General features: G+C 35.9%; 1 protein-coding gene across 1 annotated transcript; it reads left to right on the top strand.

The window, feature by feature from the left end:
• The first annotated feature begins 10,230 nt into the window (after positions 1 to 10,230).
• Positions 10,231 to 15,827, top strand: LOC123874343 (cytochrome P450 4C1-like). The gene is made up of 9 exons (XM_045919615.1): positions 10,231 to 10,504; positions 10,754 to 10,863; positions 11,335 to 11,425; positions 12,162 to 12,347; positions 12,584 to 12,975; positions 13,168 to 13,236; positions 13,656 to 13,824; positions 14,298 to 14,471; positions 15,630 to 15,827. The coding sequence occupies exons 1-9, from the start codon at positions 10,357 to 10,359 to the stop codon at positions 15,785 to 15,787; spliced, it is 1,497 nt and encodes a 498-aa protein (XP_045775571.1). The 5' UTR covers positions 10,231 to 10,356; the 3' UTR covers positions 15,788 to 15,827.
• The last annotated feature ends 10,789 nt before the right edge of the window (positions 15,828 to 26,616 follow it).

Here is a 26,616-nt window from a genome sequence, read left to right as displayed (position 1 = left end):
TTTTGTGATTGGAAAATTGGTGCTAAATAACTAACCACAAAGTGGTTATTTAAAGAATACATAATGTAACATAATCTTAGTTATCAGTTTATGCGTTATCGACTAGGGTCTGCCCGCGGCTTTGCACTTCGAAAATATAATCCTCTTTATTCCACGTTCTATGTGGGCATTTTAAAAAATCCGTCCCTATTTCTTGTCTAACCTCCAGCTTTATTTCATGTATTACGAACTTTATCTTGTATTATAAAATTCCTTTGTGTAGAGCTTTATAGATCCAAGAGTTTGAGCTGGGTGTTGATGAGTTAGTCAAGACTTTCCATTTATATTTAGATTTACCTAAAATACAAAAAAAGCTAAATTAACACAATTTATGCTATAATATAACTGAAATTAGTTAAAACATTCCTAGTAAAAGATTCATTGAAAATACACTTTTCCTTTAATTAATTTGTTCACCTTCAGTTAATTTGACTTTTGTCTTACTCATAACCGCTCTCATATTTTACCTATAACATAACCTATAACAAATGTAGAATCCCAAGGCCATTCCATAAAAAATTCAATTCGGAACCAAAAATAAACACCCTCCTACTAAAACAAACGGCATCGGCAATTGGAACCGAATTTATTATCAAGCGACAACAAATTGGTCGCTTTATTTATAAATGACAAGGTTCAGATTAATTGTTACCATTTTAGATAGAGTTGACGAATAAAAGTTACTTTTATTCGTAAACTGCCATAGGCTGCGAAGTTGAAGTGGTAAGGTGCCCACGCACTCGAACTGAACTGCAGCTGAACTGCGCGTCGCGGCAGCGCCCCGCACGATATTCTCTCCAGCCGCGCCGCGCGGCTCAGTTCAGTTCAGTTCAGTTCGAGTGCGTGGGCACCTGTAATGGCCAGGCAGGCAGGCAGGCAGGTAGGCAGTCAGACAGATAGACAGACAGATAGACAGACAGACAGACAGACTTGTTGTGTCTGTCTGTGTGGTTTCGTTTTTACTTTTGAGGTACGGAATCCTGAAAAGAAGAAAACTTCGAGCATTTAGTCAGTGGAAATTCCGAATTCCATACCAAATTAGATAAGCCATAACGAATACAGGTGAAGTATGACTGGTTTATTGAAAAATCTATCAGAAGATAATAGACCTATTCAAGACCTATTCTTTATGAGAGAAACGTTTCCTTTTTAATACCCAGGATTAATGAGATTCTTGGAGTTCCACTTTCCTTCAAATGATTAAGTGTTATCGATAAGCGTTCGTGGAAATTTATGTTTGAGATATCAACGCTTTTTAGGACTCCGTATAGACTCCGTAGTAAAACAAGGAACCTTTTGTTCATCCAGTTCATCTTTCTGTCTGCCCGTCCTTCTGTATATCACAGCAAAGTTACACACACATTACTTCATCAATAACCCATCGCTGTCACACTACTGAGCACGAGTCTTCTCTCAGAATGAGAAGGGGCTTAAGCTACGATACCACCACCATTAAGTGCGGATCGGTAGACTTTAAAAACATTATGGAGAACTCTTAGGTATGCAGGTTCACTCACGATGTTTTCTTTCACCGTCAAAGCAAGTGATACTTAATTTCTTAAAACGCACATAATTTCGAAAAGTTAGAGGTTCGTGCCCTGGATCGAACTCCGAACCCCCGACTAGGAGGCCGAGTCCTTAACTCCTTAACCACTAGGGTATCACCGCTTATAAAGTGTAGCTTTAATGTGACTAATTTTACCAAACCACATATTATACAAGTTGTTATATATACACATATTGCATGCTAATAGGTAGAATTTGGCTGTACCCTTTTTTCTTTTGTAACATCTCCAATGTTTACCCACATTCGCAATAAAGAAATTTTAATTGAATTGAATTTTATCACATCACACTTCACACTAATATTATAAAGGCGAAAGTTTGTGTGTATGTGTGTGTGTGTGTGTGTGTGCGTGTGTATGTTTGTTACTCCTTCACGCAAAAACCACTGGACGGATTTGGCTGAGATTCGGATTGGAGATAGATAATATACTGGATTAGCACATAGGCTACTTTTTACTCCGGAAAATCAAAGAGTTCCTACGGGATTTCGAAAATCCTAAATCCACGCAGACGAAGTCGCGGGCGTCAGCTAGTAGTCTATACAATTGGTATCCATATGCGACTTTTGGGCCAATCAGCTATAGTACATTACAAATCTTGATATTAGTAGGTATATTCTTATCACGACCGTGATAAAGTACCTACAAATTATCGTGAAGCTAAGATTTTTCAAAGTAACGCCAATGTAACTCGATTAAGGAATTAGATCACTTCGAACAGTCCAGGCGTTCCTTTCTCCAATCAAGTTGAGTAATCCAAGTTCCATCTAACTTATCTCAACTCCACTTTTGAAACTGACCCTTACAACTTAGATACAACTGATACTGCATATTGTCAAATTTGCAATTCTATAAAGATGTGTGCAAAGATTTGTAATCGTGCAATAATTTGCAATTTTGCAAAGATTTGCAAAATTATGGTCTACATTTGCTTAGGATGCTCCTATGTCGGAGTGAAACGTGCGTCGAGTATGTTTTGGAGGATCTGTGTGGTGTTGCGTGCTGGTGCAGGTCGTACATATTGCATACGTGGTGGCTGGCTTTTCCTGCATGTTTAGCAGTGGGAGGGTTGGCGGTACATATCGCATTTTGTATGTTGCACCATACATAATTGTCTGTTCCAGCGAATATCACGGACTTCCCCAAAGTAACGTCTTCATACAAAATTTTAACAATTAACAAAGTTGCTAAGTTAATGGCAGTTTACAAATAGATTTTAAATTAGCACAATATTTTTTTAGGATCTGAATCCAACCACCCTGCGGATACCTGATCTATTTTGTACATACAAAAGAAATTTCGTAGATTTGCCTGCCTGGTTAATCATGCCAAAAAATAAAAAGGAAAGTAGTAGCAGTGCTAGCGATGAAGGTCCTGTTGATCGTAACAACTTCCGGAAAAAAAGGCCAAAATGGACTCAAGAACCAACCGTAAAGAACCCACATGGGTTCTACACGGGAGGAAGTTAGTCAAGATCCGAGAATTTATGGGAAAAGTATATATAGGCGACAGTTCTATGAAAAAAATGGTGAAATGTTTCCGGGCACGAAAGGAATCAGTCTGACACCAGACATGTGGAGAAAGCAGCTGTTAAAGCGATGAAATAAATGAAGCTGTTAGATCACTCCGTTAAATTTCACTGTTTAATTTATATTCGTTATTAAGTAATTCATTATTTGAAATGGTGAATTAAACACAACATTTTGTCACAAAAAATAAATAAAAAAATTGATTATTATTAATTTTTGCGTAAGTTTAGCCGACAACCAGTACCTATCTGAAATCAAACAGTAAATTATAAAGTTTCACACTAATTTGCTCATTTTATCCCACAAGATCCAAGCTTGTCAACGCCTCACGTAGTTACTTTAAGTAATAGCACCCTGTTCGCCTTTACTTACTATATAATTCACCTACAAGACAACATCTTGTTGATCTTCCAAAACTTCGTGCAATTGAGTAAAATTTATGAGACAAGTTTCAAAATCATCAAATTAAAGCCAAACTAACATCCGAGAATAGCAAAATATTTATTACTTGCTTTAGACATATTAAATTACTACATTACTCTACGATATTAATTTCCCTTTATTTATTACTAGAGAATGCCAGCGACTTCGTCCGCGTGGATTTAGATTTTTATAGATCCCGTGGGAACTGTTTGATTTTCCGGGATAAAAAGTAGCCTATTTCGATTACATTGACGCAAGATACTTCGATACCAAATGTCATACAAACCGTTTAAGTGGATGAGTCTTTGAGGATCTCGCGGGAACTCTTTGATTTTCCGGGATAAAAAGTAGCCTATGTCCGTCCCCGGAATATAAGCTAACCCTGTACCAAAGGTCAGGATCGGTTACACTGTTGGGCCGTGAAAAGGTAGCAGACAGATAGACATACACACTTTTGCATTTACAATATTAGTATGGATTACATTAAAATTTCAGTTGAACTTCTTTGAGATTTACATAGCTTTATTATATTAAAAAAGTTTTAATCTCAGTCCATTTTTGCAAATAAAACTTAAATGCACAGGTATCCTCTGATACCTGGTTTACAACATATTTCCCACTGGATTCAAACTTTTCACCGTTTCAAGTTATTATTTAAGCTAATGGCACCCTGTTCGCTCTCGCTACTTTAATATTATGATGAAGCATTGTTTAGGTAGATTCATATACTACTTAACACGTAGGTATTTACATCTATACCTACTACAAAAATGAAGAAGATGTCTGTCTGTGTATCTCTTGAAATTGCCTTTTATTAATCTCATGTTTTTCAAAAATCAGTCATTGTTCCGTCGGCTTACTGATCGGGGCGTCCGGGCTTCGATCCCAGACACGCACCTCTAAATGCGTTTCAAGCAATAGGGTATTTTACACCTAGTGAGAAATGACCTAAAAATATTTATTTACGATAGTTTAGGCAATAAGAAAACGGGAAATGTAAGTATCAGTTCACAAAATTATAAAATAAATTTTATATTTTAATTCGAAATTTTCACTTTTTTTTATCTGTGCAACAATTATGCGAACCGCTAGCCGCCTATGTACCCGCCATATTACTACGTCATCATGTCAGTAAATCCTTCCCTTTCTAATTGCATGACCACAGTACAAAAGGCCTAAGAATCGAACTGCACGAATTTGGGATTACTGATGCATGGATTAAATAGTTTGGGCTCCCCAATCTAAAAATTCTTTTCATCTTTGCGTGAGGCATATGGTTTTTTTTTTTACATTAGTCATTTATTTTTCATCAACAAGCGTGTTATGAAACGATATTTTTAGCCTAATGTATGGGGAACAAGGGAACCATAGACAATTTTCTATACTGTATGCGTAAAATGGAACCCAATTTGGCTTGACTGACAAGTGACATTAGAAAATCGGCACGAACATTTGTTCCTGCCTACTCTGTGAGTTTAGTTTCATGGCATCTAGGTAGCATAGCTACCGTTTTCGTCAACTTGCGCGCGAAAATTTAAAATGCAAAATTTAAATGCATTTTTTTGGTACTTATCGATTGAATAAAATTTTTTAAAAAATTCTAGTGGTAAATTATCACCTTAGGATTAAATTGAGACACTTTTCAAAAAAGAGTAAAATACCCTATTGGGTAACACCGGCTTAACAGTAAAGGAAAAATAGTGAGGAAACCTACATGCCTGAAAGCTCTCCATAATGTTTCTCAAAGGTGTATGAAGTGTGCCAATCCGCACTTGGCTAGCACGGTGAACTATAGGCTAAGCCCTCTTCTTAGGATTCATCCTGATGTCCTAGATACATCCTGCAATAAGTGATCTAGATTCTAGTTATCCCAAAAAACAAAGGAATTTAAAAACGTGGGTAAAGTAAGCAAAAATTGTATGAATAAGGTACTCAACTAATATTTATATAACCACGGTTAGCAAGGGAAGGTTGAATTTGCAACTGAGGTCTCAAAATCTATAAATATTATATGGAGGTATAGTATATTATTTTTCCTCTTGTACAACAAGCAACTCGTAAAATGTATAGTAACCTAGCTTCCAGTATAACAAACTTCAGTTAACTTTCATAGAAAATTCATGCAGCTGAATTTTTCAGTGTTCTGAATTGACTCTAAGAATGCGAGTGCAATAAAAGTTGTCTTTAAATGAAAAAGAAAAAACTACATTTCCGTTTATTTTTCATCATCACTAACCCATTGCCGGCTCACTACTGAGCACGAATTTCCTCTCAGAATAAGATGATTTTAACTGGCCAAGTGCGAATTGGCAGACTTCACATACCTTTGAATGGAGATCTCTCGTGCATGCAGCAATGAGTTACCATAGGAATTCAATTAAATGTAAACACGGGGTTCCAACTTCGCAACCTTATGCCCTCTTAATAAGCACTAGAACTGCGGATTATGTATAGATATTGTGGCTACCAGGTATAATAAGCTCCTTAACGCTGCAGTAGTCACCTAAAGACCAGATCACCTGTCTTCAGACATTGGACTTAATGATGACCATTAGACATTTTGGACGACCTCCCTGACGGAGTGGTACGCTGTGGTCTTATTAGTGGGACGTCACTGGTTCGATTCCCGACAAGGGTTTGGGATTTTATAATTTCTGAATCTCTGGTCTTATCCGGTGGAAGGCTCCGGTCGTTACCACCCTACCGGCAAGGATGTGCCGCCAAGTGATTTAGCGTTCCAGTACGACACCGTGCAGAAATCAAAGGGGCATGGGTTTAATAAAAACTGCCATACCGCTTCTAGGTTAGCCCGCTTCCTTCTTAGACTGTATCATCACTTACCACCGGGTGAGATTGCAATCAAGGTCTAACTTGTATCCGAATAAAAAAAAGAAGACATGTAGAGCACATGATAGTCAGTCAGTCAATAGTCCCAAATCCAGATTCCAGTAGCATTGGCTTATAGAAGTTAAAGGTAGGAACTGGCTATGTAGTTTCTCGGTACACCCTTTGAAATATATTTCGCAGAATACCGGTAATGGGGGAACCCTTTGATATAATTCCATGCTTTCCAGAAAGCTCTTTAGTAAATGACAACGCTTAACAATATTGAATATTGAAAATGTGATGAAAGGAAAAAATGACATGAAATTTCGCACAGAAATCATCACAATTCTTTTGTTAAGACGTAAAATATAAGCTTAACAGGGCTCTCTCCGTCACTCGTTTCATACAATCGTAGTTCCAATTTCATTTGAATATTAAGCAACCAAAGTCCATGAAATTTTGTAGAAACATTCTAGAAACTAATATATGTGCCTGTGGTGTTTTAGATTTTTCTAAAAATATGTAGTTTCAAAATTACAGGAGCTCTAAGATTTGTATGTGAATTTTATAAGACCGCGTAACTTTGAAACCGAATATTTTAACAGAAATCTGGAAAACCACAGACATAGATATTAGTTTCTAGAATATGCCTGCAAAATTTCATGGACTTTGGTTGCTTAATATACAAATGAAATTGGAACTACGTTTGTATGGAGCGAGTGACGGGGAGACCCCTCTTAATAAACAGCGTCTATATTCAGAAGCGGACACTAAAGAAATGCAAATAGCCCTTGCTTTTAGAATAGCCAAAAACATCTGCTTTGAAACTGGATTCATTAAAAAGCTGCACTAAAGCACACTAAAACCATTGAATATTCTACAACAATTTGTAGAAATGCATTTCATATTTCAATCTCACTTCTCGAGTTTTTTGGAGTGAATAATGTAGCCAAGTAATGGCATTAAAACTTTAGTCGTTTTGTGCGAATTTAATTAAGATTGAAATTAGATTGGGTGCTTTACACAGGAAGTTTAATGACCTCGTATAATTAGGCACTACCCTGTAAATGTGATTTGTTCAGCTATTTTCTATTCTTATATTCCTGTTTTAAGCCTTTAACCACATAGGTACACACATACCGCCTCAGACTGGAGTTTCATAATATATAGCTCAGGTTTTCAGATTCAGGGTCAGAGGTCAACGGGGAGTAAGTACCCTATAGGTTTTCTTGACAGACACGACGGACGGACGGACGGACGGACGGACGGACGGACGGACGGACCGGACGGACAGACAGACAGACAGATAGACAGACAGACAGATAGTCAGACAGACAGACAAAAAAGTGATCCTATAAGGGTTCCGTTTTTCATTTTGAGGTACGGAACCCTAAAAACAAGTCGCAGTCTGCAAAATTTTTTTTTTTTTGAAAGACCCGTCTAATACGTATACATATACGTAGAGGTCGTTAACTATTAAAAATTCGAAGTCACTAAAATTTTACCCTACCTTTGCTTACGTAAAGTTAAGAATAGCTCATAATAATATTATGCTTGCGTCAACAGAAACAATTATCTACTATTTTATAATATGTAATGGAATAGGTATTATTTAATTAAATTAGTTGAAATAAATGATTAATTTGACATTTTAGCCCTGTAATAGAAATTCCCAATTAAGCTCTAATTAATAATAATATACTAACAGAAACTATTACAATTTTATAATTTTAGTAGATTGGAATGTAAATTAATTAAGTTAAATAAATGATCACTTTATCCGCGTAGTATAATATCTTAGTGTAAACTCATTGAGTTTGAAATGAACCCAATTAAGCGGGCCATCTGGTGCTAATGTTCTGGACATTGTTCGTTGTGGACTCTATCTCCGTTCTTGTCTACCAACTTTACGGGCGTCCGTCGTCGCTTCAGCATCTCACTAATATTATAAAGGCGAAAGTTTGTGTGTGTGTGTGTTTGTTACTCCTTCACGTAAAAACCACTACACGGATTTGGCTGAAACTTAGAATAGAGATAGATTATACCCTGTTTTAGCACATAAGCTACTTTTAATCCCCTAAAAAATCCACGGTTTCCATGGGATTTTCAAAAGCGCAATTCGCGTTTTTACTCCTTCACAGCCAATGAACCGATTTGGCTGAAATTTGAGTGGAGATAGATTACACCCTGGATTAATACATAAGCTACCTTTTATCTCGCATATCTCCCACGGGATTTACAAACTTATTCACCGCGGGTAACACCGCGGGGCGCAGCTAGTAATACTTACCTACTATAAAATAAAGTCACTCCCATTGTCTATTATGTACGCTTAGATCAGAACCACGCAATGGATTTTATGAAGTTTTCACCAATAGATAGAGTCAAGGAGGGTTAGTAACGTGTATAGTTTAATATATATTGTTTTGTGTCAATTTGCGATAATCTACATTGATGCTTAAATCGATGTTTGTTAAATATTTTTAACTTAATAATTAATTTTTGGCAGTTACTGTTTTGTAAAAAGTTTTAAGCATTTACACAAGAGTGAATAGGCACCTAGGTAAACGCGACCCATCTTAGGCCACATCATCACTTTCCATCAGGTGTGATTGTGGTCAAGCGTTTGCCTATAGTAAATAAAAAAAATTATTACAGGCACTATAACGGTTGCTGTACCTCGGTAATATTAATAAATATTAGTTTGAGCCATTTAAGTTGGGCCTATTGACCTTTGATATCGTCAACGCGATAATACAACCAAAAGTAGATAGGATGTAAAAGTAATGCTAAGCTGCGTCTTCACTTGGCGGATCGGGCATGATGGAACATGTAACGAACAAAATTGGCGTAGTAAACATAAATGGAATGCATCCGTAAGTAGTTGAAATTCCTCGGACACGTACGAAGCGATTTGCGATATGGAACGCACTTCCGGCGTCAGTTTTCTCTTCCACTTTTAATATGGGCATCTTAAAGTCAAGAGTGAATAGGCAACTTCTAGGCAAGCGCGCTCCATCTTAGGCTGCATTGTCACTTGTTAGCAGGTCATCACTAATCTGTAAATTTAAAAAAAGAAGCCTTGAATGAGCAGGCTTATTGAACGGTTTCACTATCGTGATTAGCAAATGATTCGTGATGTAGCGTATTGTGTGGCCGGTGTCAATCGTATCGTTGCACACATCCGCGCTAACCCAAATGTAGATCAGTGTTGCGTTGGAATAGTGTGGCCAGTTGATTTACCGAATGTTGAACTATCGTTAAATTTGCCTAAACTCGAATCATTTGCTGATTCCCGATAGTAGAGCCGTTCCACTACAACAGGCCTCGAGCAATCGGCTCGCGCTCAATGCCTCCCGCCATTTATCGGTTTTTTGGCAAACACAAAAAGATTCGCTTCACGCTCACAGTGTGCTCGAGAACGTGTTTAGTGACTATTGTGTGGTCATCACATCACACTTCACACTAATATTATAAAGGCGAAAGTTTGTATGTGTGTGTGTGTGTGTGTGTGTGTGTGTGTGTGTGTGTGTGTGTGTGTGTGTGTGTGTGTATGTTTGTTACTCCTTCACGCAAAAACTACTGGACAGATTTGGCTGAAAATGGGAATGGATATAGATAATATCCAGGATTAGCACATAGGCTACTTTTTATCCCGGAAAATCAAAGAGTTCCCACGGGATTTCAAAAAACCTAAATTTACGCGGACGAAGTCGCGGGCATCATCTAGTACTTAATAATAACAGTCGTAGCAGATTTTGTCCATCCATGCTCATTACAAGTTGCGAGCGTACTGTGGAAAAACTACCATTGAGAGAGGTTCGAGGACAAAGAGCTCGCTTCATGCTCGGCTCGCCAAGTGTAGATGTAGCTTTAGTTATTACTAGTTAATCACCAACTGTGACCAAGAACGTGCTTCCTAAAACACGTCAGTCTCTTGTAAATTATAAAGCCAGTAAAGGAAACCTCGGAAAATGTGGACTTTTCTGTGCGTGGCAACGATAATTGCTTTGTTTTTCTTTTATTACCTGGTAGGCACGAGACACAAGAAAATAAATAAGATTCCTGGCCCTAAAGGAATATTTATCGTGGGACACGGGTTTGATTTTTTGATGACACCTGGTATGGATCTTTGCTTCATATTTGTTTAACTAAACTATGGTGACTTTATAGGTTTCCTGCGTTTACTAGCCACTAGGAATAAAAAACATTTCAATATATTATAATATGTAAAAAAAATTAAAACAATAATAATTTGATCGAAATAATTATTTAATACACCATAATTATACATAGATATATCTGTTAGTAAGTTTTTCCTTCCATAAATGCAGATGATTGATTATTTATTATTTATTCTTTACCTTTCAGAGTCAGTATTTTATTATTTTAGATATTTGGCAAATAAATATAGAGATATGTTTGAATTAAAGTTGGGAAATCTACGATTTTTAATTCTGATGCATCCAATGCATGTAGAGGTAATATGTACATTGTACATACCTATTATATACTTAGTTTAAAGTTTAAATAAAGTGTAGAATGGTATGGACTTGAAAAAATGAGATTAAAAATATCTAAAGAAACGATAACCATCCATTGAATGACTAAGCGAGAAGAAAAAGTTCCGTATCTCACAGTGGACTCTTTTTTAACCCCCGACCAGAATAAAAAGGGGTGTTATAAGTTTGACGTGTGTAACTGTGTATCTGTCTGTGGCATCGTAGCTCCTAATCTAATGAACCGATTTTAATTTAGTTTTTCTTTGTTTGAAAGGTGGCTTGATCGAGAGTGTTCTTAGCTATAATACAAGAAAATCGGTTCAGCCGTTTGAAAGTTATCAGCTCTTTTCTAGTTACTGTAAACTTCACTTGTCGGGGGTGTTATAAATTTTTAATTTAGGTACACTTGTTCTGGATAAGTACTTACTCTACCGAGTTTTTGTGTTACAGAACCTGATAAATAGTACTGAGCATAATGATAAGGGATACCTTTACGCCTTTCTTCGGCCGTGGCTTCGAGATGGACTTCTATTGAGTAGTGGTAAGTAGTATGCTAATAATAATCTACATCAAAAGGATGATAACATAATATACCTAGTCAGGTCTATATTGTTATAATCGATTGATTTATGATCCGATAAATGTTTTCTTGGCCAATTATTATAATTTAACTTAGACGGTGAATCTACGGTTTTCTTAGAGAGTGCCGTCACTTTACTAGCGACCTGGCTTTACTTTGGAACTCTCGTTAAGAGGGCTCTCTCCGTCACTCGTTTCCACTCATTTCATACAACCGTAGTTCCAATTTCATTTGAATATTAAGCAACCAAAGTACATGAAATTTTGCACATATATTCTAGAAACTAATATCTATGTCTGTGGTTTTCCAGATTTCTGTTAAAATATTCGGTTTCAAAGTTACGCGGTCTTAAAATTTTCATACAAATCTTTGAGCCCCTGTAATTTTAAAACTACATATTTTTAGAAAAATCTAAAACACCACAGACACAGATATTAGTTTCTAGAATATGTCTGCAAAATTTCATGGACTTTGGTTGCTTAACATTCAAATGAAATTGGAACTACGATTGTATGAAACGAGTGGAAACGAGTGACGGAGAGAGCCCTGTTAAGTGATTATCATCATGTTATTATAGAACATTCCAACCGATCGTTCTGTTGTTATTTATTATTTCAACAACAGTTTCCTTTTAAGGCGCTAAATTAATCTTATAGTGTTTACAAAATTTCTAAACGATAATTCTGAATTATTTCAGGTAAAAAATGGCATCAACGTAGGAAAATACTTACCCCAGCATTTCACTTCAAAATTCTTTGCCATTTCAATACTGTTTTAGTCGAAAAAAGTTTAAAATTGGTAGAAAATCTGCAGTCGGAGGTGAACTGTTCGAAAACAAATATTTATTCTTTCATCTCAGATTTCACATTAAATTCTATATGCGGTAAGGAGATATATTATATTACATGCTTTGAATGTATAAATCTATGAAACATGTTGTTTACTTTTAAACAAGTGTAAATTAAAAATTTATAACACCCCCGGCAAGTGAAGGTTACAGTAACTAGAAAAGAGCTGATAACTTTCAAACGGCTGAACCGATTTTCTTGGATTATAGCTAAGAACACTCTCGATCAAGCCACCTTTAAGGTTAAATAAGTTTTATCATATACTTTTTAGAGACGGCAATGGGAACTGTTCTTGATGAAGAATCGTCAACTGTTAGCAAGAGTTATAAAACCGCGATTCACGATCTTGGAACTCATTTACTTTATAGAAGTTCAAGAGTGTGGTTACACCCAGACTCATTCTTTAACTTGAGCCAAGTTGGAAAAGCTCAGAAGAGAACATTAGATTTTATTACCTCATTCCGTGATTGCGTCGTAGAACAACGAAGGCAAAATGGTAATTTCAAGGACTTGTATACAAAAACCATGGATGAAGGTGATGATGAATATTTCGTAAATGGTAAAAAACGCCTGGCGATGTTGGATATTCTATTGAATGCAGAGCAACAAGGGATTATGGATTCTGAGGGCATCAATGAAGAAGTAGATACGTTTATGTTCGAGGTCCTTATTTTTTTTTTATATAGCTACCAAATAATGAAACGCGGCAAACTATTCGAATTTTGGTGGGCGCAGTCATCGTGTTTAGCTTGTATTTCTAGCTTTGAAAAATTGCATTTGCAGCTTACCTAATATTCAACTTAATGTGGCTTCAATAATATTAATACAATTATAATAAAAAAATTACTGTTCCAGGGCCATGATACAACTGCAACTGCTCTTCAATTTGCTTTTATGTTACTAGCTAACCATCCGGATGATCAGGTAGGTAGGTTATAGAAACAGTAAGATATTTAATTATTTTACAAGTATTTTTGAAACGGAAAATACATCTACCACTCGTTGTTCGGAGGTTTATACTAGCAAGAAACTCGGTGGCTGCTCTTTTCAAAGATTTGATTTACAATATTATGCTGAATTAAAGTAATTGCAGCCTCACACATTACTGGAGTGAGCTGCGAGCCAAATCCATATTAAATAAGATATATTTAAATAATATACAAACTAAATAAAAATATTTTAATACTCTGGTATGGTGTGGATGGTACTTTATCTGTTGTTTTATTTGTTTTTTGTCTGAATTAAGGTTACAAATTTATTTATTTAATACACATTTTATCACAATATCCTTTTACCATGAACCGTAATTTCGAAAATTAATAATATTATATTGATAATTATAGGACAAGATAGTAGAAGAGTGCTCCCAACTTCTTGGCTCGTCCAATCAAAGGCCTACATTGAACGATCTATCAAAAATGAAATATTTGGAAGCTTGCATAAAGGAATCATTAAGACTCTATCCGCCAGTGCATTTCGTTGAAAGGAAAAGCAATAAACCACTTAAACTAAGTAAGCTGCTTTGTGTTATATGTATTTTTTGTTAGGATTCCGTACCTCAAAAGGAAAAACGGAACCCTTATAGGATCACTTTGTCTGTCTGTCCAAAAACCTATAGGGTACTTCCCGTTGACCTAGAATCATGACATTTGGTAGGTAGGTAGGTCTTATAGCACAAGTACAGGAATAAATCTGAAAACCGCGAATTTGTGGTTACGTCATTTAAAAATAAAAAAATGCATTTCAATTTTCAATGTAAGATAACTATACCAAGTGGGATATCATATGATGGATGAGGGCTTTACTTGTACATTCTGAAACAGATTTTTATTTATTTTTATGTATAATAGTTTTTGATTTGTTGTGTAAAACGTTGAAAAAATACCCAAGTACGGAACCCTCAGTGCGCGAGTCTGACTCGCACATGGCCGGTTTTTTGAATTATCAATCCTATAAGTACTTAACTGCATTTTGTTTTATTTTAGGAAACGTTGAACTAACATCTCATACAAAGTTTACCATTATGATTTTTGACTTACATAGACGTGCAGATCAGTTCATCGAGCCTTTGGAATTCCGTCCTGAAAGATTCTTGAAGGAACCAACTTGGCACCCATTTGCCTATTTACCATTTAGTGCTGGGAAAAGAAACTGCATAGGTTGGTTTTTGTCACTTTATCTCTGTAATTAGCTAACTACTAAAAACTAACTAAAGTAACTAGCATGACTACGGAACCCTACCTCGTGTATGTTGTTACATGCACTAGGCCAGATATTATTATCATGTCCAAATTATAACAATGTATTAGTTTTTTTATAAATCGCGTAAATTAATATTTTGCCTATATTTCTGAATTTTCCCATCATGATTGCGGAAAATATGAAAACTGCCAAACAATGGCTCCAAATATTTCAATATATTCTACTTAATATCTCTGGGCTTATTGAAAGGTCTTAAGGGACTTGAAAGAGCACGAGGATGGAACGTTTGCGTTGTGAAGTCGCTGTGAAGAATATCAAGTCCCTAAATATTTTGCCTATATTTAAAAAATAAGCCTATTAAGTAAATACACGCGAATAACTATGCTTAAGATTTCTCGGCGTGATTAAATCAGAAATGATTAGATCCGTAGGAGAACCAGAGTAACCGACATAGCTTAAGAGGGCTCTCTCCGTCACTCGTTTCATACAATCGTAGTTCCTATTTCATTTGAATATTAAGCAACCAAAGACCATGAAATTTTGCAGACATAATTCTAGAAACTAATATCTATGTCTGTGGTTTTCCAGATTTCTGTTAAAATATTCGATTTCAAAGTTACGCGGTCTTAAAAATTCACATACAAATCTTTGAGCCCCTGTAATTTTAAAACTACATATTTTTAGAAAAATCTAAAACACCACAGGCACAGATATTAGTTTCTAGAATATGTCTGCAAAATTTCATGGACGTTGGTTGCTTAATATTCAAATGAAATTGGAACTACGATTGTATGAAACGTGTGACGGAGAGAGCCCTGTTAACAGTTTGCGAAGCTAAAGTGGCAATGGGCGTGGCACATAGTTCCACCGTAACACGTACATAGTAAAACCGATAGACATTTGGGGTCCCAAGGAGTAAGCATCCCCCCCCCCCCCCACTAAGCACAGATGACATCAAATGAGTCGCAAGGAGTCGCTGCATTCAGGCGACGCAAGACCGTGGTGTGTGTAATTACATACAACAGACGTAGGTATGTCTATCGGTTTAAAATGATGATTATGATGATAATGATGATACAAATAACTGCGCGATTTATGATACTCTACTTACACAGGTCAAAAATTTGCCATGATGGAAATGAAGTTGGCAATATCAGCAGTGCTCTCCAAGTATCGCTTGTTGCCAGTCACCAGGCCACAGGATATAATATTTACAGTCGACATTATCTTACGCACAAAGGATCCTATCTTTGTAAAGTTTGAAAAGCGATAATCATATGGAATGCTAATTCAAGACGCAAAATGTAATTAATAATTCAAAAAAATCTTTCCTCTTTATAATGTTAATTTAGATCAATAACTTTTAATATTTAAGAGAGGTAAGCCGAGCGCGCTCCCCGATGCCTTCGATAGAAACGTAGTTTGGTTCTAATTTGAATATAAGAACAAATCAAACTTAAAGGCATTTTATAGACTGAATGTTCTAGAAACAAATACCGCGGTGACTGTGGTTGGTCAGATTTCCGTAAAAATATGTAGTTTCAAAGTCACACAGAACCAAAAATTTGTAAACCTCTCGTTGTAAAGTTCTCTGTTGCTTGAAAACGAAAAACGTGGAGCGAATGTAATAATAAAATATGATACTTAGTAAGAAATGAAGAGAATAGCCGTCATAAGTTCTTATTAAGTATTTGCGGTGCAATAAAATTTTAGTAACTTGTTTTCTAGTATTTCTTTCTTTTCTTTATTTCTTTCTTTCTCTCTTACTTTTTTCTCTCTACTAAGCTAACTTTAAAAAGTATTTAACTAAGTTTTAAGTTCATAGGATGTCAGTTTGAATCAATTGCATTCATAAATATATTCCCATTTTACGTTTCAACCACTGAACCGATCTTGACCAGGCACACAGATAGCTTGCATCCTGAAGATGGCCACATAGGCTACTTTTATCTTGGATAAAGAAAGGGTCTCTCTTCTCCTTCATCCATGGAAAGTCACGGGCAAAAGCTAATAGATACGTCATCCTACATACCTAATAAATATATAAAAAAACACGCCGTGACATTTAAAAAAGGGGATCTGAAAATAGCTTATACCGCCGCGCCGCGTACACCGTACAACCACAGCCTAAAGAGATACTTCATGCAGTTGGTTCCCGGAGGCATCTGCAAGCAATCCTTCAAATGCACAGGGGCAGGGTAGTTTTACCGACCAGCAGAATAGATAATAGATAAGTTCTTAGTAATAGGTACTTAGGTAGGTGCTACGATCGCGCAAACGAAGACTTGCGTAAGTCGGCTGACGCGTGCTACGGATGCGACAAGGCTTATACAATAATGTGTGTTCTCCACCTCCCGATCGCATTTCGCCAAATCTCCAAAGAAATTAGCAAACTGCGCGTGAGATATTATACTGCACAAGTGTGTTCGCAAACACAGGTGCACTCTCTAGAGTCTAGTTCCTCACTCCCATAGCCCGTTGGGTCGTAAATCCGATACGACCGGAGAGATATCAACTGCAGGACCGACGGTTTTACGTGCTCTCCGAGGCACGGGTGTAACACACCGCCAACTCCTGAACTCCGGCTTAGTCCTGAGAAGGTCTTAACAAAAAAGGTAGCTACCTATTAATTAATTTACCTAGATATCTATTTTTGCAATACTTACATTTTTTTTAACCCAATACTATAAAACTGCTTGCTGCTGCAGCACGATAGACCGACGATATAAAGCGGCTGGCGGGAAGTGGCTGGATGAGGAAGGCTGAGGACCGGGTGTGGTGGCGCTCTTTAGGGAAGACCTATGTCCAACAGTGGACATCCACAGGCTGATGATGATGATTATGACTATAAAACTATGAAGCATATTTCTACCACTCCTTCTACCTTAAAAGCTCTTTGCCGCAACTAATAAGGACCTCGTCTCTATGTATTTACGCTGTGGTACTACCATTAAAACCTTTTCAACCCGCTCGCTAACTGAACTCGTTTCACAAATACCAGAATTTCACCGCTAAAAGCCTCTTTAGGGAAAAAGTAAGGAGGGTCGTTTAAATTCAAATCTTGCGTGACAGATTTGTTTTCGTAAACTAACTAGTACTTTTAAGGCTAAAACAAACAGAACGCGCGGTGGAATGCACTAAACGTGTCCAACTTATAATTTTGTAATACGTATGTTGTAAAGCATTCACATAAATGTATACCTAACGTGCATTTGGATCGCTCTCCTGGAATCATGCCATGCCATGCCACAATTACATGTGCTTTACTCCGATCTTTGTACTTTGTGTCTGTCTGTCTGCCTGTCTGTCTGTTTGTCTGTCCGTCTGTCTGTCTATCTATCTATCTATCTATCTATCTATCTATCGATGCGACTTTTTATTGACCTCAAATGTAATTTCAGTACATAAAACTATTATGTACCTACATGTATGTTTCAGTATTGAAAGATGCTTTGGCACCCTCTTGTATTTCTGGCAGCTATGGCGGCTTTTCCGGCTCTAACGCTTCTTGTGAGTCACCTCGTCGACACACACCATATTATATCGATCACCTATAAAAGTAGGTACTTAGCTACCTGCTGTAGATCTACGTCTCAACAAAAAATATGCAAATATATGGATGGCCTACGAAAAGAGGTTACGGAAATAAAACACCTAACCTGTGCTATGTAGGTCATACTTCGCTTGTTGGATCGATAGTTTTCACCAAACTTTGTTCGACGGTTTGTATTCACTAATTTATTGCACTTTACAGTGGGTAAGTACTTTAAAAAAAAATTTGAATGATTCATGCGTTTACTTAGCATTAGACTTATGATATCAAATTAATAGTATACACAACATAATGTTATAAACAACACAATGTGAATTAGTTATAAACAAGATAATATGAATTATAAGAAAGCGTTGACAGCGTAGCTGTTAAGATGTTGGTTTCCTTTAGGAATGTCGGGGATTTGATCTCAAGCACGTACCTCCAACTTTTCGGAAATGTGTGCGTTTAAATGCATGCCTAAAAGTTCTCCATAGTGTTCTCAAAGGTATGTAAAGTCAGCCGATCCGCAATTGGCCAGCGTGGCGGACTTAGCCTGTCTCGTTCTGAGAGGAGAGCCGTTCTCAGTAGTGAGCCGGTGATAAAATATAAAACCGTGAAAATAAAGCATTTATAATTTTGATCTCAAATTCAGAAAGTATGTATATCACTTGTTTCGCCACTGAATGGTTTTTGATTGTTATCAGTTACTTTGTCGATTGACCGATGTTTTATCACTAGCCACCGAAATGGGTTTTTTATAAATAGCGGACTTCTAGGTATGCCAGGTTCCATACAAAAATGTTCAAACCCTTTTAATTAGTAGCTTCTAAATAATACCGACTTGGTGTTTAAATTACTCTTCACAACGCTAGGACTGTAGACTCACTTACACAAAGTATTTGTTTTGTAAAAATAAAAGCTTTTGTTTCAAGTAACTGAAACAGCATTATTACTGTAGGTTTTTAGAGTACCAGGTTCAGCAAATATTTTTTATAGAATATTAGCTTAGTTAAACTTAGAATTAGTTGTTAAGCTAAAAATAAGTACCTACTAACATAGTTTAAGTGATTTGTCATACGTATACTAACACAATTATGGGTCTAATGGCCTGAAATAAAAGTTAATTTATTTTTATTTTTATTTCTTTAAACTACTAAGCTAATACTTACTATGTCTATTGTGTCTTTTGTTAGTAAAAAATGATTCTCAGAAATTAGTATTCTTAGTTGTCAGGGTCACGTAACTCAGCAGTCATCAATCATCATTCTCATACTTCACTGATCACTCCCTGTAGCCCAATAGATTTATAAAGAACAGTTTTTCAATGAATCCAGTAATGAAGCTAGAGGTCCGGGTAGAAAAACCTTTTAAATCGAAAGCAAATTACCTAATCGAACAGCACCAGTATGGGTCAGAGCCAGTTTCATTTAAACTGGCCCTGTCAACAGATCGTGATAAGGGTTTTATATGAGGGCGTTCCTTTTTTGCTAATTTTTTATTTGTTTGCCAAACAAATTAATTTTGGCCTATCAAAAACTCTAGCATAAAGGGATTTTTATCTCCCATGGAAACCACAACCACCATTAGGTTTTCTAAATATCCCGTGAAAACTTTATCTTTTTCCAAGACAAAAAGTAGTGGTCTATGTCACTCTCCACCTTAATTACCTATATTCAACATTCATACGAAAAACCACGTGAATCAGTTAATCTGTCGCTGCGTTATTGAAGCAGAAAGGTGTGCAAATCCAATAAGCTAAGCTGATTCCGAGTTGCATGGGATCACCAACCAACTAACACACTTCCGCATTTATATTATTAGTAAGACTAGGGATGATTTCAATTTTTTTTAATTTTCGCTTTTAATAAATATGTATTGACGTTCTATAAAATATTTATATGACCTCCATTCATTGTACAAAATATTGACTCATTTTGTCGACATTCTGAGAATAAATCAAAAAAATTTTACTTTTCATCTATTAGTACATTAATTGCTTGAACAATTTCTTGTAGGTTGACTATGTTACTATGTATATAGATAGGTAAGTACAGGGAATAGTGTTTCCGATCCACACACTCATTGCAGACAATAGTCAGTACAAATTGCACTGTCACGTGGTTCCGCTCCAAATGAGTTTATCGGTTAGTTAGTGAATTGAATTGAACCACACTGTACAGCTAGGGTGGAATTTCATTTACTGGAACATCTATTCGATCTGCCATGACTCTTGCAGTCAATACCTAGTATTTTTCAAAGTTTTATTACCCAACTGCGGCAAAGCCAAAAGAAAGGGTTATGATTTTAGCAGTCTATGTATGTATGTATGTTTGTATCCAGATTCTGTGTGTTCCACTGTAGTGCCTAAACTACTGGGCCGATTTTGATGAATGAGGTGTCAATTGATTTTTTGTAAAGATCCGGGTGACATAGGCTATATTTTATATGAAAAAAAAATTTTATACGAATGTTGGAAAAATACACAAGTACGGAACCCTCAGTGCGCGAGTCTGACTCGCACTTGGCCGGTTTTTCTAAATCCATACCTATTGAAGAAGTCGCTGGCATCATCTATTTAGTACAGAGATAGCATGCATTCCGGAGATCCGTATAGGCTACTTTTTATTCTGTAAAAACAACAAAAAACTAAAACATCAACGACGTCACGGGAAATATAAATTTCAATTTTGCATCCGTTTACTTTACAAAATGCCATTATTTTACAAAACAACTGCATTCCACTGGTGAAACTCTTTAAAGTGAAATATAAAACGATGGCGATGGCTACTTTACATTCAAATCTTGCGTGACAGATAAATACGTTTTCGTCGGTGAATCAGGCGTCCCTTTACGTGATTTGATGTTGTTCAGGAAGTTTAAAGGTACCTAACGGTGATTTATAATCTGGTGGTAGAAAAGAAAGCAATTTTGTTGCCACACGAAACATGGAATTTTATTGGCAATGGAAAAGAAACAGAAAGAAGATATTTTTCAAATAAACTTTTAGTAAATGCTTTTCAGTCGTCACTGGATCTACCACTCGTAAATTTTTTTAGCACAAAAACTTCATGCAAAAATTGTAATTTTAATGCACCGAAACTTGCATTTTCTTAATTAAAGAGATTTTTTTTACAAAAAGCAGTCCTCGTCAGGTCCAAATACTGAAATTCGGGATTCGCATTGTTTTACGTGTTCATATTTCATGCATTTCTACTTGATTTCGATTTGAATTTTCAGTTAAGAGGAAAACCTATGCGAATGACATTGACGATTTCCCCTTCAAACTAGCAATTTTGACATGTCATGACCCTCTATTGACAATTAATCAAGCAGACATTTCAATCTGCGAAATTTACGCGGACTTTTAGTATTTTGACGTAGGAGGGTAAAAGATCCAGTAAATGAACGAATAAGGACTACCCTGACTTTGACCTAAAATTAAGATTTATGAGAATCGTTCTATATATAATTTTTATATTTTTTTTTATCTGTGTCTATACACAGTAGGTATACACTCTTAAATTATTTAAATATCAAAAACGCAAAAAAATGCGTGGTATTAATTATTATAAATTATTTTATTTAACAAAAGGATAAATTGCCAGTAAATGAACTGGGAATTTCAGTGAATGAACGAACTCTATCTAGTGCATAAACTCTCGATTCCTATTAATAAATTCTTAAGTATATTTTCGGCTTGGAATTTTAAAAAAAATGTCAGATTTTCAGTTTTTGACTTATTGTATATTTTTTTCTACATTTTGCGCGATAAATCAAAAACTATTTTACATAATAATAATAAATAAAACCTGTTTTAGAATGTATAATACAGCCCTTTCATATGATACTATCCCCTTTGGTATAGTTATCTTAGTTTGAAAGTCACCTAAATTTTCTGGAAAACAGTCCAAATGACTACAGAGAAAATGAAACTTAACGCCCTTGTTGCATCCAAGTCGCTGGAAGTGCAACATCAGCTACTGAATGTGTTAAGAGTAGAATGGTAGATTAGAGGTACTGGGTTGGGGCTGAGGTACAGATTTATCACCAGAAGTCAGAATCGTTCAAATTGCAGACTGCAAGTTACAATAGAGCCGCTTGGAACAATTTTTTTTGCTGTTTCTTCTGGTAATATTCACAACGCAGAAATAATAATCATCATGGTGTTTAGATGGTTTGCGCCAAATTATAAATTTTTTTTAGTAGTTAACTATTCTTATTTGCTCATAAACGCAACGAGGAAATACAGCTTCCACATATAAAAATTGGAGTCCAGGCCTTGCTGTTAGCTGCTAATGGGTTCTCAAAGTAGCCCGAGTATGCTTGTTTTACTGGGCACAAAAGGAAAGAATGAAAGGAGCTTACCCAGTACATCTTAAAAGATCCGTTATAGATACATGCATCCTGCCATGCCTTACCTATGCCAGCCAAACATGGGTCCAGACAAAGAATATAAAAAGAAATAGTGACTTGCTAAAGGGCGATGGCAAGGTGCATAAATTAAGCAAAAAATATTCAAAGTGAGAATTAAAGACATAAGAAAAAAGACAAAGCCTACAGACACCTTGAGACATGCCCTAAAACTGAAATGCAAATGGTCATATTGTATCGATTTTTACAGATGAAAGAAGGACAGGTAGGTAGACCGAAGACGCGTTGGTCTAATGCTATTGTGCAAATCGCGAGAGAAAATTAGCTTGATAGTACCAAAGACAGAGAGAAATGGGGATACCCAAGAGGGATCCATATACAAGAAAGAAGAATACCAGAATAAATATAAAAAAAATTCAAAAGAAAAATAAAACCGACTTCAAAATCACAAACACTAAAAAGTAAAAAATAATTTAAGTTATTGTGGTTTTTGAAGTCGGTTTTATTTTTATTTTGAAAATTTTTTATTTCAAAATTTTTAGTGGCCCCACTGTACTATAATAATATGCCATGCCCAGCTAAAACCCTACTATTTACTAAGCAATTACACTGATCGCGAGCAATTTGCTCTTATCCATTGAGGAGTTCTGTTCTCCATCTCAGAAGATATTCATCAGAACTTCATCAAATTTATATGGGACCACCTGCAAAGTATACCTAGCTTTTCAAAAAAAAAAAATATTCCAAATCGGTCCAGGCGTCTTTGAGCAATCGGTGAACATACATTAAAAAAAAATTGAATTTGCTCTTATCCATTGAGGAGTTCTGTTCTCCATCTTCAAAGATATTCATCAGATCTTTACCAAATTTATATGGGACCACTTGCAAAGTATACCCTATCAAACAAAAAAAAAATCCAAATCGGTCCAGGCGTCTTTGAGTAATCGGGGAACATACATAAAAAAAAAGATACCAACGAATTCAGAACCTCTTCCTTTTTTTAAAGTCGGTTAAAAATATACTAAGATTTACTAACATGGTGTTATACCATAGAGTAGCAAACAGAGGCAAAGCTTCTAAGAAGCGAGCAAAATTTATAACTATTTTGGTAGGGCTGGCACTGGAGGATACAATTTAATTAACAATAGTTATTTGTTCAACAAGATGGTAAAGTTTGTTTTTGTTGTGATTGCCTAGTTTAAATATCGATCTTTAAATATCGATCGATAGATCTAAATATCGATTTTGAACGAAATCAGTCAATTTAGAAAGAATTATAAATGGTGCCAACTTTTTTAAATTTTGGTTACAGGTTCCTATTTTGTGATCCCAGGGAGCTCTAAATATCGATTTTGAACAAAATCGGTCAATTAACAAAGAATTTCAAAATGGCGTCAACTTTTTTAAATTTTGGTAACAGTTTCTTATTTTGTGATCCCAGGGAGCTCTAAATATCGATTTTGAACGAAATCGGTCAATTAACAAAGAATTTCAAAATGGCGTTGACTTTTTTAAATTTTGGTTACAGGTTCCTATTTTGTGATCCCAGGGAGCTCTAAATATCGATTTTGAACAAAATCGGTCAATTAACAAAGAATTTCAAAATGGCGTCAACTTTTTTAAATTTTGGTAACAGTTTCTTATTTTGTGATCCCAGGGAGCTCTAAATATCGATTTTGAACGAAATCGGTCAATTAACAAAGAATTTCAAAATGGCGTCGACTTTTTTAAATTTTGGTAACAGTTTGTTATTTTGTGATCGCAGGGAGCTCTAAATATCAATTTTGAACGAAATCGGTCAATTAACAAAGAATTTCAAAATGGCGTCGACTTTTTAAAATTTTGGTAACAGTTTCTTATTTTGTGATCGCAGGGAGCTCTAAATATCGATTTTGAACGAAATCGGTCAATTAACAAAGAATTTCAAAATGGCGTCGACTTTTTAAAATTTTGGTAACAGTTTCTTATTTTGTGATCGCAGGGAGCTCTAAATATCGATTTTGAACGAAATCGGTCAATTAACAAAGAATTTCAAAATGGCGTCGACTTTTTTAAATTTTGGTAACAGTTTCTTATTTTGTGATCGCAGGGAGCTCTAAATATCGATTTTGAACGAAATCGGTCAATTAACAAAGAATTTCAAAATGGCGTCGACTTTTTTAAATTTTGGTAACAGTTTCTTATTTTGTGATCCCAGGGAGCTCTAAATATCGATTTTGAACGAAATCGGTCCATTAACAAAGAATTTCAAAATGGCGTTGACTTTTTTAAATTTTGGTAACAGTTTCTTATTTCGTGATCCCAGGGAGCTCTAAATATCGATTTTGAACGAAATCGGTCAATTTACAAAGAATTTCAAAATGGCGTCGACTTTTTTAAATTTTGGTAACAGTTTCTTATTTCGTGATCCCAGGGAGCTCTAAATATCGATTTGAACGAAATCGGTCAATTAACAAAGAATTTCAAAATGGCGTCGATTTTTTTAAATTTGGTAACAATATCCTGTTTTGTGATCCTAGGGATCCTCAAATATTGATTTTGAACAAAATCTATGACAGTTCAAGAAAATAGATTTTAAACACTATTTAAATTATTATCATTAACATTAAATTAAATGAAAACACGACGCGCGACGTGTACTGCAGCCCCTGAGCTTGAGCACAGGCCGAGCCGGTATAAACCGATTTCTCTCCGTACGCGACGTAGCGCCTGTGCTCACGCACACACGCGCCTCAAGCTTGTAGTAGTGTACCTATCGTAGCGCGCTTGTATGAAGCTTTGACTCTGTTCGCTACTCATGTGGTTATACAACGCAATACCACACTAACAAACACTCGTACAAACATACAGACAAGTATATACTCACACACACTCACACACACACATGGACGCACGCACACACACTTTTGAACGGTTTGAACGGAACACGGTTTTGAAATTGAAATTGAAAAAAGTGTAAGAATTTGTAAGAAAATATTTAAAAAAGGTATATCAGCCGGTTTTTTATTCCAGCTCTTAATACATGTAAAAACGTCCAATCTGTTCATTTACTTGAGCCTTTACCCTAGTACCTAATTATATCGACCGCCCCATAACAAAACAAAGTAAATGTCATTTTTCCGAAAATCGTTTTATGTCATAAGCCTAACTTTCATAGTATGTCCCGTTGTATTGTAAGGACACCCACATTAAAGTAAAATTAAAAGCTAGTAAGTCGCTTTGACCATTTTAAAACATAGTAAGTCTATGAACTGGCTAGGTTTTTTATAGATTAATGCGCCTTACTAAGTTTTTCAAAGGAATTAGATTAAATAAAATAAATACCACCCATTATCTAAATACCATGTCAAAACAGTAAATACTTAATGATGCATTAAAACTTAAAAGTAAGATAGGAAAAGTCAATGACCTCTACATGTCAAACTGTTAAATATGGCTTGCAAGGGAAATACTTTGCATACTTACATAATGTTTTTAGGGTTCCATATCTCAAAAGGAAACACGGGACCCTTATAGGATCACTTTGTTGTCTGTCTTTCTGTCCGTCTGTCCGTCTGTCGTGTCTGTCAAGAAAACCGATAGGGTATTTCCCGTTAACCTAGAATTATGGGCAGGTAGATAGGTCTCAACTCTCATAGCCCAAGTAAAGGAATAAATCCGAGAACAAATTTCGTGATTCTAGATCAACGGGAAGTACTGTATAGGTTTTCTTGACGGACGGACGGACAAATGGACAGACAACAAAGTGATCCTTTAAGAGCTCCGTTTTTCATTTTGAGGTACGGAACTCTAAAAAAGAAAGTGATGCACATCTAATGAATAAATGTGTAGGCCAGTCTTCACACTAAAATATTTAAACCCCTTTAATTTAAAAACTGTCATAGCCTAGTGGTTAGAACGTCCGCCTCCTAATCGAAAGTCGGGGGTTCGATCCTGGAATCACGCACTACTAACTTTTCAGTTATGTGCGTTTTAAGCAATTTAATATTGTACATCAAATCTTTGAAAAGAGCAACCGCCGAGTTTCTTGTTGAAGACTACGGCCTAAACTTCTCTTGAATTTAAACCACTTACTAGGTTTTGATCTGAGAAAGAAATTTGACATTAATTGACAAAATTGAGAGACCTAAGCTTGTATAAGAACACAGAAGTGTCATAATTCGTGTTCACTTTGCCTAACGTCTCTCAGAGAGAGA

The sequence above is a fragment of the Maniola jurtina genome, chromosome 18 (genome assembly GCF_905333055.1).
Source record: "Maniola jurtina chromosome 18, ilManJurt1.1, whole genome shotgun sequence".
Taxonomy (NCBI): domain Eukaryota; kingdom Metazoa; phylum Arthropoda; class Insecta; order Lepidoptera; family Nymphalidae; genus Maniola; species Maniola jurtina.
Note: the sequence above shows the minus strand (reverse complement) of the source record. Positions and strands in the feature narration are given on the sequence as shown.